This window comes from Equus asinus, chromosome 8 (assembly GCF_041296235.1).
Source record: "Equus asinus isolate D_3611 breed Donkey chromosome 8, EquAss-T2T_v2, whole genome shotgun sequence".
Lineage (NCBI taxonomy): Eukaryota > Metazoa > Chordata > Mammalia > Perissodactyla > Equidae > Equus > Equus asinus.
In genome coordinates, this window is record NC_091797.1 from 3,407,772 (window position 1) to 3,425,093 (window position 17,322).

The 17,322-nt window shown below is 42.0% G+C and overlaps 1 protein-coding gene across 5 annotated transcripts in view; it reads right to left on the minus strand.

Annotated features, from left to right (window-relative positions):
- ADGRB3 (adhesion G protein-coupled receptor B3) overlaps positions 1-17,322 on the minus strand; it is a 645,087-nt gene that overhangs the window by 349,788 nt on the left and 277,977 nt on the right. For all 5 annotated transcript variants that reach the window (XM_070514627.1, XM_070514626.1, XM_070514625.1 and 2 more), the window contains 4 exons: positions 16,826-16,990; positions 16,211-16,375; positions 1,088-1,189; positions 614-720 (listed from right to left, as the gene is read on the minus strand). In XM_070514627.1, coding sequence (XP_070370728.1) covers positions 614-720; positions 1,088-1,189; positions 16,211-16,375; positions 16,826-16,990 — 539 coding nt within the window. The remainder of the gene's footprint in view (positions 1-613; positions 721-1,087; positions 1,190-16,210; positions 16,376-16,825; positions 16,991-17,322) is intronic.

The following is a 17,322-nucleotide window of genomic DNA, read 5'->3' on the forward strand; positions in this document are numbered from 1 at the left end:
GACTTGCACTTGTAAAACACCAAGTGAAATTTAACTGTGCTCAAAATATTCATACATCATACTCTGAATAATTCAATGATGTGTGGGAAAAGAGGGGCAATTTTTGGAAAATTTGGCCCACGTAATCTTTTGCGAGTAATTAACTTTCTCTGGTGCAATAACGTTGTCATTTTTTTCATGTCTTAATGTCAAAATGCAGTGAGAAATTTGATACCTAAGTGACACAGCTTTATCACTTCCCAACTACTGAAATGTTAAAGAATTTAATATCAAAGTGTACGGTTTTTTTGAAGTAAGTCTTATGTACTATTTCACGATACATAGTTTAACTCCTATAGATTAACCCGAATAAGGGATTTTGCTCAGGCCATTTTCCCCATTAGACAAGGAATCCTTTCATTTAAATAGCAGGGTTCATAAAAACCCAGACCCTAGGAACAAGACAATTTAGCCCTGACTTATAAAAATTAGCTTTCAATCACATCCCTGTTTCCTTCAGGCATTTTTTCAGAGATTTTACGGATTTGATTGTACAGCAGAAGGTTGAATTCTCACACAGTGATCATTAGCAAAAAACAAACAGAGCAAGTACTAAAGCTGGCTTTGCACCTACTGAAAGCTGCAAGTGTCTGTACTCATTTGATATGCATCTTGCAAAGCTCGGCTGTTCCCAGAAGGCCACTCCATGAAGACTGAGAGAGCAGCGTCTGCTAGTGGTGCCTGCGAGTCACAAAGAACAGAGAGAAGCTTTATAACAAGGATGCTAGAAGGCATCACAGAATTAGAAGGCAGGCTGAAAAGTTGGGTTTGTACATTTTCTTGCCTAAAAAAATCATGCACATGAAATTATTTTGATTATTTTTGTAATGCATATTAGTCACACTGAGGAACCATTGCATCAGCAATATTTTCTAGGTCTCTTCCTTGGCTCCATTTATGAAGCACTTTACTAAAATCAATTCATTAATTGCTTATTGGACGGGTTTATTTATGGCTATAGGACAAAAGTGTGACTTCAGAAGCCCACAGAGCCTGCTGTTCCTGGACGGCGAGCATCAGTTGGGTTCGGTGCATCACCCCACTTTACCTGTGGCGTTCAGTGGGCACTGATTGAACGCTAAGCCGCCCGCTGGGGTCCTTTTCCACACCATGGACATCACATAATCCTCCGGGCATATTTCATAAGGCGCTGTAATTTAAAACAGAGGGACTTGAATGCCAGCAGTGTTTATTTTCTTAAATCTTGGCAATAAACAGGCCTTAAATGCATCTCTCTAACTGTAGAGCTCTTTCATTTTCTCTAAAGTACATTGTTTCCTGAAATGTTAGAAATGTCTTCATAAACAAAAACCACTAGGTTCCATTTCATTATCTACAAAATCTTCACAGAAATGTCCTTTCTTTTGGAAACGCTTACTGTGTAGGCTTTTTAAAAAAGTCATTTGGATTTGCCTATAAATTGAACATTACATTCAAGCATATAAATAAAAAATCTTTCCAATATTCATAATGTTTTGGGATGTTATACAATAAAATGATTTCCAATAGGCTGAAAGCCGTATTAAAATTGTTGACTGTAAGTATTAAGAGTAAATAAATATAAAGGGCAAAAATATATAGCTTTTCATTTTCTCATACAAGAGCACTTATATCAATCATACTCCACCATATAAAAATAAACTGATCTTAGCGCCTTATTATTTTCAAAAGCTCAATTTAATTACTGAGGGAAGAAAGTTAAAGGGAATTTCAAGAAGAACAGATGTATACCAGAAATATTTTAATGGAGAGCCAAAGAACTCTTGAAAGAATGAGGTTTATCTAGACTGTGTTAAATCTGACAGCTTGCTCCTAGAAAGAACATACTACTCCTCCTCTCGACACACTTCCTGCTGGGCTCGTCACACAGCACTGGAGCATTCTTTCTCCATCTCATTCCGTGCCCTTTACAGAATCATCCACGCCTTATTTTTTCCTTAAGTTAAATGTTTTCCTTAGATAATTTCAAACATATTAATAACAGTAATCAGAGTCAGTCCTTATTAAGATCCTCACATGCATGGACTCATTTAATCTTCCCCAACAACTTTACGAGGTAGAGACTATTAGTTCCATTTACCAAATGGGAAAAGGCACAGAGAGGTGAATTAATCTTTTCCCCCCGAATCCAAACATTCTTTGTACTCTGTGTTGGATCCAGAGGAGAAACTAAGTATAGGAGTGGAGGGTTGGGGGAGGAGTCCCCTTTCCAGGGTGCCGTACCCTTCTCCCCTTAGGGGCCAAGCCATGACCTCCTGCCCCTTCAACACCCCCACCCCCTCGGGCTGTTACAGGAGGCAGGAGGGCTGAGGTTGGGAGGCCCCTTCCTGGGACCCAAGAGCTGGTTTTGCTGCTGACTCTGACCTGAGAGCGGCAGTGATGAATAGGAGTGGAGTCATAATAAATCAAAAATATAAAATAATAAAAAATAAAATTCATCACCAAAAAATGGTACAACTCAAGTGAGGCTGGGGGCAGCCTCTGCTGGGCTCCCTCTTCCAATATGACAAGAACAGAAGCAGTGGAGAAATAAATTAAGAAATGCCACAGCCACTACCAGCCAAGCACCTGCAGCCACCCACCTCCACACTGGCCATGGAGATTGGCAAATTGGGAGCCACTCATCTGTTTTGTCTGTCCCCCACCCCACAAAGAGCAGACGCTCCCTGCCCTGCAACCCCATCCAGCCTCCTGTCAGGTGGCTGTGGAGGCCCAGGGAAGTGTTTCCTGAGAGGAGGGTGACAGCGTCAGGAAGAAAGGGCAGAGCTCAGAGACAAGACAGTGGTGGGGAGCCACTGCTCTGGAGCAAGGTGGTACCCAAACGAATGCCAAAGAAGGGGAGATGGTGGGAAAGACGGAAAGTTGGGAAGTATTGGAGCCACAGTAAGAATGCCATCAGTGGCCATCGAAGCTTCTGATTCCACACTCTCACTTGGCAGTACTGCAGTCAAGCCTCGACACACGGCCTCTCCCTCCAGTTACGCATGGTAACACAGCTGTTCTCTGCTTCAGATGTCTTTCTTGGACTTGAGACTGGTATCTCCAACTGCTCAGTGTCATTTTTACTGGCTGTTCCAAGAAGATCTCAAGGTCAATCTGCCTACACTTCAGATCCCACCATTTTTCTCCATAATGCCACTCTTTTCCTCTCCTATATTCCCTGGTAATGGCACCTCCAACCTTGTACCCAGGGCTAACACCGTCAGCTTCATCTTCTACTCACCCTTCTCTTCCTCTTAACCTTCGAGGGTTCTACCCCCACCACTTACCCAGACACCCATCCTGTGCCATTTGAATTAGGGAACAACCTCATTGGTTCATTTATGCATTTACCCAACTAACATGTGCTGGGCCCTGTTCTAGGGAAAACCAATAGTGCAGGGGAGAAGCACTCTCTGCTTCATGGAGCTTTAAGTCAAAGGGAAGAAGCGGGGGTCAAACAACTAAACACACCATTACTTGAGGACAATTATGATAAGCTGCAAACAGGAAGTACTGGGGGCTGTTTGAGTATAAAAGCTGAAGAACCAAAGAAGGCTCCCTGGAGGAAGGGACGCTTCCTTGAGACTGGCTGTGGGAGAGGCAGTAGGCACTCCAGGCGGAGAGAAGAGCATGTGCAAAGGCTGGAAAGCAGGGAAGATCTTGGGGCATCATGGCCAGCGTTGCTGGAGGGAAAAGAGTCAAGAGGAATGCAGAGTAAGGGCTGGAGAGACAGGTCAGATTAGCTCTTAAAGCCTTTCCGCGGTTCTCCAGTACCGACAGGATGAAGATAGCTGAGCTCAGTGTAATTACAGAGCCCTTCCAGCCAGCCCCAAGCTCGCGTGCGTTCCAAGGACCATTCCTACTTATTCTCCTGCGCATCAGCTACACGGAATGAACTGCCATCCTCCAAACATTCCACACCAATGCACACTTGCCCAACTTTGCAAAAACTACACCCTCTATTTAAAACGCTCTCCTTTTTCCTCGGTTTTTGGTAAAATTCCTATTTATCTTTAAAACGCATCTTAAATGGTGTGTTCCCTGGGAAGCCTTCTTTAACACCTCTTCTCACAGTGGGTTGAATGCATTTGGTTATACGTGCGAGTCTCATTTCCCATGTTTTGCCCATTAGTGGACTAACCACGTTTTACTTTATTCCTCTTTAATCTGCTGTAATGAACTGCCATGGTGTCTAGCACACAGCTGGTGTGTTAAGTAAATCCCTTTCACTGAGGAAACAACACGATAGACCAGCACTGCACAATGGCATCTTCCACGGTGATGGAAGCTCTGTGTCCATTGTCCAATATGGCAGCCACGAGTCAAACATGGCTATTGAGTGTTTGAAATGTGGCTAGGGAGACTGAGAACTGAAGTTTAAATTTCACTTAATTTTAATTAATGTAAACTTAAATTTTAATAGTACCATGTCTGACAATACTGTAATAGAAAAGTATGTTTTTGTAAATGTCAACCAAAACTAGTACAGAATATGAAAAAAAGGAAAATTATAGTATATGTTAAAACTCACAAAATACAATATGCATGATTTATTACATAATTGGATTCTATATAAAACTGTTTTTAATAGTTGCTTAATTTTAGTCTATTTATAATAAAGACTTAGCAGTAATTAACGTAACATTACTAACACACTTGATTATTCTCTGTTTCATCTACAAATCCAGCTTCTGTCCGGTATCTGCCTCATTTACTCTTCATTGTAATCTTTCACTTTTACTGCACTTGTACTTCTTTTCGGTTTTCAAACTCAAATTTTCTTCCGTTCCACGGAAGAAATTTTGAAATACATTTCCTCAAACTAGTCGCTAGAGCTTTCCGTTGCATTTTCTGATTAAGTTTTGACATCAGCCAGTGAAGAAGTAATTTGCACCCTGGATCTCTTCACTTCCCCGGGGTGGTTTCAGAAAGCTTTTCACACCTGTCGTTATTCTGCCCGCAGGTGTGAACGCCCATCCCTGCGCCCCGCCCACGGCGCGGTCGGAAAGCGGGTCATGGCGAGCGTCCACCACTAGATGGCGCCGGTGGGCCACAGGGGGAGACGTTTGGGGCCGCAGCAGAAACCCCTGAGGCGGAAGCAGGGTGGGCCAGCAGGAACTCAGCTCGGTTTGGGAGCAGGGGTCGGTGCTTGGTTTTTTAAAATTATAGTGCCTGGGAAAAAAATAAAATGTCTTCTCGTGTAAGGACGACGTTTGGTGATTAACCTGGCCTCGGTGAGCAGGCCCTCGGTCTGGCCGCTCCCTCAGCCCCCACCCCTCCACTGTCACTGCCCCTCCTCCGCACACCGGCCCCACAGCCTCTCCAGCATCCCGGGAAGGCTCCACCCAGGAAGCTTGTGCCCTTGTGCTTTCCGCCCTTCCACTTCTGCTCCCCGAGGGTCCACGCCGCTCACGACTGCGCGGCCTTCTCAGGGAGTCCCTGATTACCTGCAAAGGTCCCCTCACCTTCCTCTGCTTTACTGTCCCCCCAACACCTGTCACCTGATAACTTCTGCATATTTGTCTAGCTTCCTTATTATTTTTATGCCTCCTGCCAGAATGTGAGCACCACGAAGACGATGACTTTTCTGTTTTGTTTCACTCTTAGAGCACATGGCACTTACAAGTCTAGTGACAGGTAGAGGCCTACAGGCACAAACATAGACTTTTGACCAGAAATTAGCAAAAAAAATTACTCTCAAAAGATCTCTTTTTCCATTAGCCCGGGACTTAAGATGACAGAGAATGAGAATGACTCTGCAAAGTACTGAGGACTCTGTGTGTGTGCATGTGAGAGTGTGTGTGTGTATTAAACAGACTGGCAGTAGGTAGTAATGTTCATTCAGAAACAGTAAGACAGAGAGGTTAGCTATGATAGTTTTCCTAAAAATCAGCCAAAATGGGTGTCCAGGGTACCAGGTGTTGACAAAAATTGACCCTATGTGGCTGTGTCTAACCTGGTAAGAGTCCATGAGACCCTGTTCAGAATCTCCCAATGTGATCTGCATACATCCTAACAGGTTAAGGAGGAAGCTGATTAAATAGCTCTCTTTTTTCCAACCACAACACTCAATTATTAATTCCCATTTACCCAGTGACAATCACTATGGTCTACCTCAACTAGACCCCCCAAAAGATCACAGTAATTTATTAAACCTAGAGAGGTCAACAAACTTTGCTCTCTCCACTGTAGATTCATGAAGCCTTGGATTCACTGTGCTTCTTGCAGACAGAATAAACACGATAAGAAAGGAGGATGACAGGGGATCACAGATTAAAGGTGCAAATTGGTCCTGCATTTTCAGCTTTTTAGTATTAATGTCAAATCCCACAGCTGCTCTAAATATCTCATCAAAGGTGACCTGGCATTCTTTGAAGATTATATCTTAAAAAAAAAAATTAGTTCAGAAAATAAGTCTATTTGTGCTCATGCCAAAAGCCAAACAGCCTGGATATTTAAATAAAAACTTATCTTCTTCCATCTTAGGTTTATGAACTCCCCAGCGGTGGGGAACTTTCTGGGCTCTTCTCAGTGCACTGTAAGTTCTTTCATTCTACATACACTTCCTGAGCACCCATAATGTCCCAGTCACCTTGTTACATACTGCGCATCAAATGATGAACAAGGATAGTCAGAGTCTCTCAGCCCCCAAGGTGGTGAAGGAGACAGTATCTGGAGACATGACAATACGGCAGGACGGCCACTGTGATCTGAGAGGTCCTGGCTGCTCGGGGAGTACTGCAGGGGACAGATGTCAGTGGAGGACTTCCAGAAGGGTGTCCAAGTCAAGGAGCACAGGAGAAGCAGGAGACAGCCAATGAGGAAGGGAAAAGCGTGCCTCGGGAGCCACACGTGGGAAGAGCCAGGGGACTAGGAGATCCTGGTACACTCAAGAAATTGGGGACATTTCAGAATGGCCAGAGTGTTAAGTTGGGGACGAGCAGAGGTGGGTAAGTATGTGTGTGGCGGCGAGTGATGGAAGCTGAGGTAAACTAGGAGTCCCAATGTAAGGGCAAGGGACATTTATGATAACGTTTTGAACGCTATACCTGCAGTTCAGAGAATGGATGGAAGGAAAGTGAGATGAAGGCAGGGAGGCAGGGAGCATCTAAGGGGTGTAACTGGGGAGGCGGGTGGAGTCACGGGAAGTGGCAATGGGCAGTGGGCGGATTCAAAACCTACTTAGCAGGCGGGATAGGCCCAGCTCCGTGGCTGGATGTAGGATGAGAGGAAGAGAGAAATAAAAGATGAAGCTGACGTTTCCAGGGAGAATGGCTGATGTCTATACCCTGAGTTAAGCACACGAGGAGGAGGTGGCTTGGGGGAGAAGATGCTGAAAATAGTTTCGAGTTTGAGATACCTGAGCACATCTTGGTATTATCAAAAAGTCGGTTGGGGTATGGAAGCACAGCTTGGGAGAGAAACATAAACTAGCAACAGAGATTTGTGTTACCTTTTTTTTCTTTTTAATGCTACCTATGTGTATTTTGTAAATTAGAAAATACATAATTAGCTCAGGCCACTCTGTGCTCAAAATAAAAACATATTATTGTGCAGCAACATGAAGGACTCTTCGTTTTTATGCCTTAGCAAAATGAACAGCAAGTCTGTTCATCAGCTGAAAGACCCACTGTTTGCCATCAGTAGTGCAAAGATATAAAAACCCATTTGTAAGACAGGACTGTACTTGAAGTCATAAGTATGTAGTTAGCATGCTCCCTTAAAACAAGGTAGCAATTACCTAGTGATTAGCTGTTCATCTGTCTATTCAAACTGATTTTCTGTCTCTTAAAAATAGCAAAAATTATACAGGGCTTAAATCAATTTGATGTGGAAAATTAGTTTTCACCTCTTATGCTAGAATTTCAGCATTAAAGGGAAATTGATTCTAAACTGTAGAGCAGGCATACAGGAAAAAAAAAATAGAAAATAGAAAAACATGCACTACGCATGACCCCACATTTCAGATTTCACTTGCTGGCAATTCATTAATTCCTGTGTTTTGGGAAGTCCCTGTGCTGGGGGCTACAGACGTAAATGAGATGGATCTGGTCTCTGTGCTCACACAGCTCACAGCTCTCCTGTCAGTGGGGGAACCTGCTCATGGGAGGAATCTGTGGTGCTGCTAAGGTCTCAGGGAAAAGAAGGCTCTTTCTGAAGTGTGTTTCCTAGCAGCATTCCTCCCAGAGAAAATGGCTTTTCTCAGTGTCAAGTTGAAAGAACCACCATTACGACAGCAAGATTTACCGACCACTATGAGTTAGGCGGTCTTCTAAGTGCATCACATATAGTAATGTGTCTATTTCTCATCCTAACCCTATGTGGTGCATGCAAATATGATCCCCATCTTAAACCTGAAGAAGCCAAGGCAGAGAGACATCACTGAGCGAGGGGGTGGTGGGCCTGTCAATCAAACAGCTCCCTCAGTCCATTCTCAGAGAATGTTACACCATCGCTCAGCATCTGTGGAAGTGGTAAACAAGGGAGTCATATATTTTGCAAAAATTCATCTCGAAGTCTTCAAGTCAGCAAACTCCAAACTTTAAATTAACTAGCAAACAATGTGCACTGCAGGTTGCCTGTCTGAGTACTTGGTCTAGACAGTGTTTTATGAAACACACCCTCCAAAATTCTGAATTCTGATTTTTTTAATTCTATATTTCAACTTAGCCGAGAAGGTCACTCTACTTCCAACCTGTTAACAAAGTTAATAATAATAAAAAAGATAGCTAACTTTCATTGTGAGGAATAACTCTAAGTAACTATTTACTAACTTTTAGTGAGACAAAGTGTTATGTTGGGGTATGCTTGAGGTTCGTGCTCGAGAATTGGGCTTACCTGCCTTTTTGCATTATCTTAGGAACTGCCGAGGATCGCAATGCTTCATTGCCTTCTCCAGGTCATGGCACATGGAGAAACGACAACATCTGGAGATGCCTAGAGTAACGGGCAGGGCTAGTCCAGGCTGGAGGCCACAGCCACAGCCTCCTGTGTCCCAGCTGCAGGGCCTCCCTATTGGGGCACACCTGGGACCACTTCTAGCCTGACAGGTGGCCACAAGAGAGACCGCCTTGAGGAGCTTTGGCCTAAAGGAAAAAGCTTGACTGAGATTTGGGGAAATTGAATAACTTGCTACAGAAACGTACATATTTTTCTTACCTCCAACATCTCAATGATTTATTTCTAAAGAAGGAAGGATCATGTCACAAATTGTAACTACAAAATGAAAATAGTGTATGTGCTAAAAATGTCCATTAAATTCTACTTAAGTAAACTAAGAGCATTTTGAAAGAGTAAAAGAAGATTCTAAGATGTAAGGTGTTACTACCATAGTCATTCTGAAACTTTTATTCACATGCATTTATACAAGTGATTTCATTAGTCCAGTTATAGCCTTTAGGATAATGAAAAAAACATTCCAAAGAGCATGTATCTAATAACCTCCTCCGTTCCACGAGGATCAACGCAGAGTAGAGGACGTGGAGGCTGAAAATAGATAACTCATCTGTAAAGAGCTAGAAATTCAGCTAAGAGCTGTGGTAACAATACAGAATAAGAGAAGCACAAAGCAAATTTCCAGGGGTTCAAAGAAGAAAGAACACCCCAGTGACTGTGGGAGAAAGAAGAATGGTTAAGGGAGGAGACAGCTGTCTTGGACTGGTCCCAAGGTGCTCCCATTTCAGCAGGTGAAGGTGGACGGGATGGGACACCAGGAGACCAGGTGAATGACAGCACAGGGAACGGAGTAAGGAGAGAATATGTGCCTCCTTCTGGGGACCAGACCCTGGAGCTGTTTGATTGTTTTATATGTGTACATATAAATAAGTGGAGGGGATAACCTTGGAAAGCTGACGAGCTGATGCGTGGTACCTTACGAGAATCAGAAGGATCCCAGTACGCGCTGAATTGCGCAAGTAACGAGAAGCCATGGGAGTTTTTTTGGGCAAGTGAGTCACATGACTAAAGCCATGCAAAGAGAAGGACAATCAGATGAACCTGTGAGGACAAGATTAGAAAATGTGGTTGTTGCAATGATACGTGTAATGGATAAAGAGAACCTAGACTGCTATTTAATAATTCTAAGTAGCTATGGTAGTTTATCATTTCATCCTTGAAACGATCCCTTGCAGCACATATTATTATCCCCATTTTACATATGAGGACACTGAGGCCCAAAGACAAACTTGGTTTGACTCCACTCCAGGCTCTTTATGCCGCTAGTAGGTGGTGGCCAGGGGAAGAGAAAGCAGGACCACTGAGAAAAGACTTGATGGAGGTGGGATCCATCACCAGGAAAGAGATTGCTGAGGAGGAGAAATTACTGCAGATGACAGGAAGGATTGGGTATGGGAGACAGAACCTCTCCTGGTGACAGAGTCTGATTTGATACCCTAGTTGGAAAGGTCTGTCCGGCATTTGCAAGGGGTGTGGCATAAAGATGCAGATTTATGGGCACTCCTCACACAGGTGCTGGATAAAGACACAGAGACAGCAACCAAAGAGCGCAGGGGCAGGATCTTAGGCTTATTCACAAGTCAGGATCCACGGGAGAGGGAAATCAGTGGGGGTGAGAAATGTCAAGGACTAATATTCAGGTTTAGTGTCTTGGTACACAATGAACCCAAAAAGGAGTTCTACTAATTGCATTAATTTTAATTTTGTTAATTTAAAAATAATTAAGTAGTTCCTAAAATACATATACTTTTACCATAAAAACAACATGGGATGAAAGGAAGAAATAAAAAATAGTCAAAAGTGCTGCTTAAATTTTCTATTTCAGTTTGAGAATGATCAGCGTGTTGCCAACTATTTCTAAATTGGACAAGGTACGGTAATACAAGATTACAACAAATTGCTTCTTTAGTTTCTGCTAAGGCAGAAGCTGTGAGAGTTTTCTCCAAGTCTCATCTGATGAACAATCTGATAAAACAAATCAGGATGGTGATTATCTCCATGGCAACAGGTTTAAATAACAGACAGACAGTACTATCTGGTATACACACTGAGTGTCTTAGACCCCAGTAGTTCTTCCTTAATTCTGCCTAAAAATTTAGCTGATTTGTTGCAGAAATGTAGCCTGGAGCAGGTAATAAAACCCACGCTTTTCAGGAGCATGGATGCTTCCTTAGAGATTTATTAAGCAACAGGTGATCTCTCTCACTTATGCAGTATCTTCAAGTTCTAATCGATTTCCCTACTTTTTAGAATGTATCTGAGGTGACTTGGCAAGAACAAATAGAATATTTGAGATGAAAGAAGTCAATACCTAGTGCCACCTACTGTCAACACTGAACTCAGTGATTGGTTTTAGGTGAACAACCGGTGCAAACACTTGGGTGTGACATTATTTGCTATGTCCAAAAATATTCAGTGAAAACACTTGCCCTAATCTTTTGAAACTGAATAGGTAATAATATAATTTCTTTCAGGGTGCATACATAACATCTTATAGCAGAAAATAATAGAAATTCTAATGGAATAGGAGCTTTGTAAAAGTTCTATGAGTGATTAACTTTGTGGTTTGGAATTAAAAAGGCGAAGCAGGTGCCAACTTGTACACAAATATTTCCCTATGGAGAAGAATGCTTTTTGGTTCTCTTTAGAAAAAATATGTAAATTTTATACTCACATATTTGGGTTTCTAATAATGATTACATTTGGCCTTAAAATGCAGTGGTCCACACAATTTAGAAGTCTGACTTATTAACTTGTGTGTCTCTAACAAAGACAAAATGTTTGTACCGATAGTCATCAACTCACCACTCTTCCAACTGGGAACTGAGGAGAAACTAAGTCAATGTGAGCTAAGACGTCATTCTCCTCCCTGACACCCCCTGCCCCAAAATATTATATGCTCGTGTGTGTCTACAGCAGCTAGCAGCCCTGGAGGACAAGAGGCAGTGAAAATGTACTCCTGCTCAGGGAGACGGTTGCTGGGGGTGGCAGGACTACAGATGGGTATCCTGGCCGTGCGTGGCCGTACACCACACATGCTCAAGTGAGACCCAACTTGTTTCTCCTGCTCTCCTTGGAACAGGAACAATGGGGATTGGAGAACGGAGAGCTGGATGAGGACTAACCCGTCCTTCTTGTCCACACGACTAGTTAATAGCCCTATTTTCTTTAAATGACTGCTGTAAAGAGATCTTATTTTGACTGACACATGAGTTGGCGAGGGAGACTCTAAATGGATTGTCTGTGTTTTCACTATTAACTGATTTCAGAAACAATCCCTCGTTATTAATGAAGTAGTATAAATAAAATAAAATTTTGCAGTCTCGTTAGGAGATATCTCAACTTTCATCAGTGGAGCTGAGGCAGAGGACTGTTTTCCATTTCTTTGTTAACTTTATCATCTTATTTGTATTTATTTACTTATTTTTACTATAGGCCAGTGCCTACAGGGTCACGTGCAGACCAGATGACTAAAGGGTGCACAGCATCATCCATGTCACCTAGGAGCTGGCTGGATATGCAGACTCTCAGGCCCATCCTAGACCTACTGAATCAGGATCTCTGGGGGTTGGGCTCAGGAACCTGTGTTTTAACAAGCTCTCTGGGTGCTTCTTATGTCTCCTACAGTGTGAGAAGCACAGCTTTGCACAACAAGGAGAGGCACTCAAAGAAGACAAGAGTGCAAAGGAAGCAAGCTTGTGATTCTTTGTTCCTACTAAAGCCACGTTAAAAGAAAATTACTTGGAAAACAAATGAAAGTCTCTCTTGGTCCCCTGAGAAGAGAGCATCTTACATAGCTAAGGAACAGCCACACCTATGGGGGAGGGCTGCGGTCACCATACTGCAGGGCGCCAAAGTCTAACACACATGCATTCATGTTCAAGCCAAGTTTAGGATGGCCAACGTCACTGCGGACCTCCTTTGGTTCGAATGTTTAGAGGTAAGTTCACCAATAATTGCTGCATCTCTGGTGTAAGCTGCTCTTACTGTGCACATTTATGATGTGGGTACCTTACTTCACAGGATTTTCTCAGCACATGCAACCTGCAGGCTTCACTCACCATTTGCAGATAAGGCAATTCACTCCAAGAAAGACATTTTATGTACAAGTTAAGTTTAACATCTACCTGTGAATGGTAGGTTCCAACTTAGCAGTTAATGACTAAAGAGTAATGGATCCCAGAAGTGGAGCTATAGGAACAGCAAGCCCCTCCCTGGGAACAGAGCAAGGAGGTCCCCAGGAAGCATGCAAGGTCACAGACCAATCCACTAGTAACATCTGCTTTCTGGATGATATTAACCAGGGAAACATTGCAAAACAAACAAAAGATACTAAAAATAGAATGTTTTCACATGCTAGCAACATAACAAAATCAGAAGAGCTATTGCCTGTCTCCTATTTTAACCCTCAAACCCCAGGGGTGTGCAATGAGATTGAGATCAATGAAATCCTTATTTGGGGAGTTTGATCAGTTTAAAAATTAAGCAATTTAATTATCCCTCCGGTAGCTACTCTATATCTCAACTAGCAGCATTTTTTTAAATATAATTTTTCATCCCTCTAAATCTCTATTTTTGGTCGATGATATTCTTTGTAATGCTTTTATTTTATCTATTTTCCCGTAAAGGAATGTCCTCATCTTGATGGGAAAATATTTTTTTTTATTTTCCATTTTTAGTAGACATCTTCACAGCTTTTGATTAAATCCAGATGATTAATCATTATTTTCATTAATTATCCAGACAAATTTGTGCGAATATTACATTTCTCCTTCCTAACAACAGAGGGTCTCTTGGCAAACTTGATTAATCTGTTTTGCATCTAAATTAAGTGAAGCATAAAAATAAATACTAGTTGTTTCCAGCAATCTGAAGAAAAATCAAGAATGAACAGTATTAAAAATATTACGAGAAATAAACATATTGTTTTAAAAGAAACACTTGTTCAGGCTTTCTAATTGACAAAAAGAGAAAAAAAAAGCCTCAGTATTAAGATAATTCGAAAGTTTTCTCCATTTATATCGTTAATGTGTAAATTTGGAGCAATATAATGGTTGAAATTAGGAACTATGCTCCTGATCATGGAAGTAACATACACTGACCACAGAGGGGCAACTGAACAGAGTTGTAATGTGATTACATAAACCAGGTCCACTACGGAAAACTGAGTGATTTATAAATCCTGTTGTCTTGATAAAATAATTTGGGGTTGATATGACTGCACATTGAAAAATTAAAGGATAAATATAAATCTTCCTTTATTTTCATACTCTACAGAGTATCAAAGGCATATCTGAAATTAATAGTCATATACAATTTTTGATGGATAACGCAGTTTGTATAAAGGTACCAGATTGAGATATATTCAAAAGCTTGGTACATATATTTATTCTTTTACACCTACATAAGCACAAATTTATAAATTAGCTGACTCAAAAATTCATTTTAATTTGAAAATGTTACTTATATACTTGGAAGTGATTTGCAGTTCTTTTCAGGTCATATTATTGAAAACTGTAAAATAAAACTGTTAAGGTTAATACTAAAAAATACACAGTACAATATAAAAAGTTTTACAGAGTTGTGTGATCATTTTCATCCCGCTTTAAATCAAGAAAGCCAGCAAACAAACCTAGCAAATAAGCAATAAACCCCTCCTGTAAACAGATATGTGAAATGTTCTCCAAACAGCAGGTGGCAATCTTTGTAAGGCTGATTGCAGCAGCCCCGTCTTACCTCTACACACACTCAGGAAAGACAGTTCAGAAGGACCGGTTAAGAATCTTGGTATGCTCAGGCTGGTTTAGGTAACTTCAAATATTAAAAGGGTCTTATTTAATCATGCCTAGTGTTCTAATGAGATTTCTCTCTGGGCAAAGTAAATGTTTTAGTTTGATGCTTCTTAATTCTCATGCAGCACAGGAGGAACGTCAGAGCGCTGATGAATACAAGTATCCTTCTCGAAGACATCCAGCCTGCTGGTTCCTGCTTATCGTTCTGAATTCATATGGCCTTAAGAATTAACAAAACTAATTTTAGACCTTTTTAAGCTCTGAAAAAAATCTCCTGACATTTTCTTACTCTTAGAGTCCAGTTTCTGTTGGTATTCTCAGTGCTGGACTGTGACAAGTCTTTAGAATTCTAACTATGGAGAAATACGAAGTTGTGACCCCTAGAAATCTCTTAAAATACTTTGTTTTTCTAAATTGAAGTAGTCATGTTAGAGACAGAAACCCATGGCTTTCTGAACTGAAATGGGACCTCCAACAGCTGCACTGCCCGCACCCACTGGAACCAGATGCCAGAGGGATTGGCGAGCTTGCCCACCGAGAGTCACCAGCCGTGACAGGACTCTAACTGGGTCCTCACACTTCAGCACTTTCCTCCATACCCAGCTGTGAAATTTTAAAATTCCCTCCGATAACCTTTTCTAGCACATTTATAGCAGTTTTGCATATGATATCATCCCGAAATCCTAATTTTCACTTATTTGTTGAGTCCTCAGTATGTCAATAATATTTTATGGAATGTACACACAATTAGGAAGGAATCTTTGTTCTAAATGATCTTTTAAAATATAAGATTTATAATCTGGGCAATTTCCGACCTTTCGTTTTTTTCTATGCCTTATATGTAAAATCATTTAATGCAGCAGCACTTCCATTCCTTCACTCCTAATTAAGCCCTTCTGCTTTCATTTTTAAATGTGTTCCTCACAGGAATTTCCTTTTACAGTGGAAATGGGGCAAGGACAAGTAAACGGGGCTGTCCGCGGTCATGCATCAAGATGGATTAACAGCAGAATTTGCAAGCGTTCAAGTTTCGACAGCCTCTTCTTATTTTCTCGCTTAGCTACCTAACACTTATGTCTTGATATTTCTGCTGCAAATAATCTAAGGCAACTTGCTTTGTGTTCTTCATTTTCACGAAAATAGTGAAAAAAATAGTACTGCTACCTAATTTAAACGATATCTAGCCTTGTTACTGTTCAGTATGGCTACCTTGGTATTATCATATTTTTCAATGTCATTTTGCAGCAAATATTTTAAAAACCCACAGAAGCAACGGTCTATGATGCATAACCAGAGGCAGCCCTCTACACTGTAGAAACTAGTAAATTGCCACTTTTCTTTCAATTGAGGACGTACTGCCCTTAACCAATGACAATATTTTGAATTTTTATTTTGGGGGGAAATAGACCATTTGCATCGGGGTCATCTCAGGTCATTCTCACCAGGACAGCGCTGTTCGCTGCATCGCCTCACTTCCTCGCTGGATCCATCACACTGCTGGCCGGTTATCGCCGCTCCCTGACACGTCCTCGTTCGCCTTTCCCAGCCGCCGTCACAGGACTTGGAACAGCCGCTCCAATGACCCCACTGATTCCACTGACCATTGGCTGGAAGAAACGTGTCACGGTCAGTGGCAGCCGTCTACTGCAACTGCTTTAGGAATTTTAAAATCTGAGGACCATTACTGTCTGCTCCATTTTTATAAATCTACCACCATGAACACACCTTTTTCAAATATATGACCTCCTGGTCAAGTATACAGCATTGAGAGTAACAGAAGTTTATGTAAGTTTATCAGACTCTTCAAATGGACACTGAACCTTACATGTAAAAAATATAAGTTCAGTGCTGAACTTCATCAGCTTAAGGGGTATTAAATCTAAGAGTCTCCTGACTTTTGTTGCTTTGTTGATGTGACATACAGCAGAATGAACACTGCTACATCGGCTTCATTGGTCAGAAACATATAATTATCCGATTTGTCTACGACCGTCCGGCACAGTTCTGTCCCATTTTACAAAGGGCAGGCACCCTGTAAAGGCAGCCGGGGGCCCTACCTGTGCACTCAGGGTTGGAGCACTCCCTGCTCTCCGCCCATGGCCCTCTGCACTCGGAGCCCCCGTGAGCGGCTGCAGTGCACTGCCGGCTTCTCTGCTGGGTCCCGTTCGAGCAGGTCACCGAGCACTGGCTCCAGGAACTCCACTCCTGCCACTGTCCATCGACTGCCCAACAGAGAGAGAGATGCATGAGCAGATCTTGCAGGAGAGAAGGCTGAACAGAAAGTGCAGGGGAACACTAACCTTGAGGACGAGTCCCGGCCAAGAGACTCTGAATGAACACCATGGGAGGCACATTGCCATCAGAGTTTATTATTATCCCTAAACTACCATTACCTTATTTTCTCACTTCTATTTCCTTTTATGTATCCAGTATCCGCCCCCCTTGCTTTTTCTTTTTTTTTGGAAGAAGATTCGCCCTGAGATAACATCCCTGCCCATCTTCCTCTACTTTATATGTGGGGTGCTGCCACAGCATGGCTTGATGAGTCTGGCCT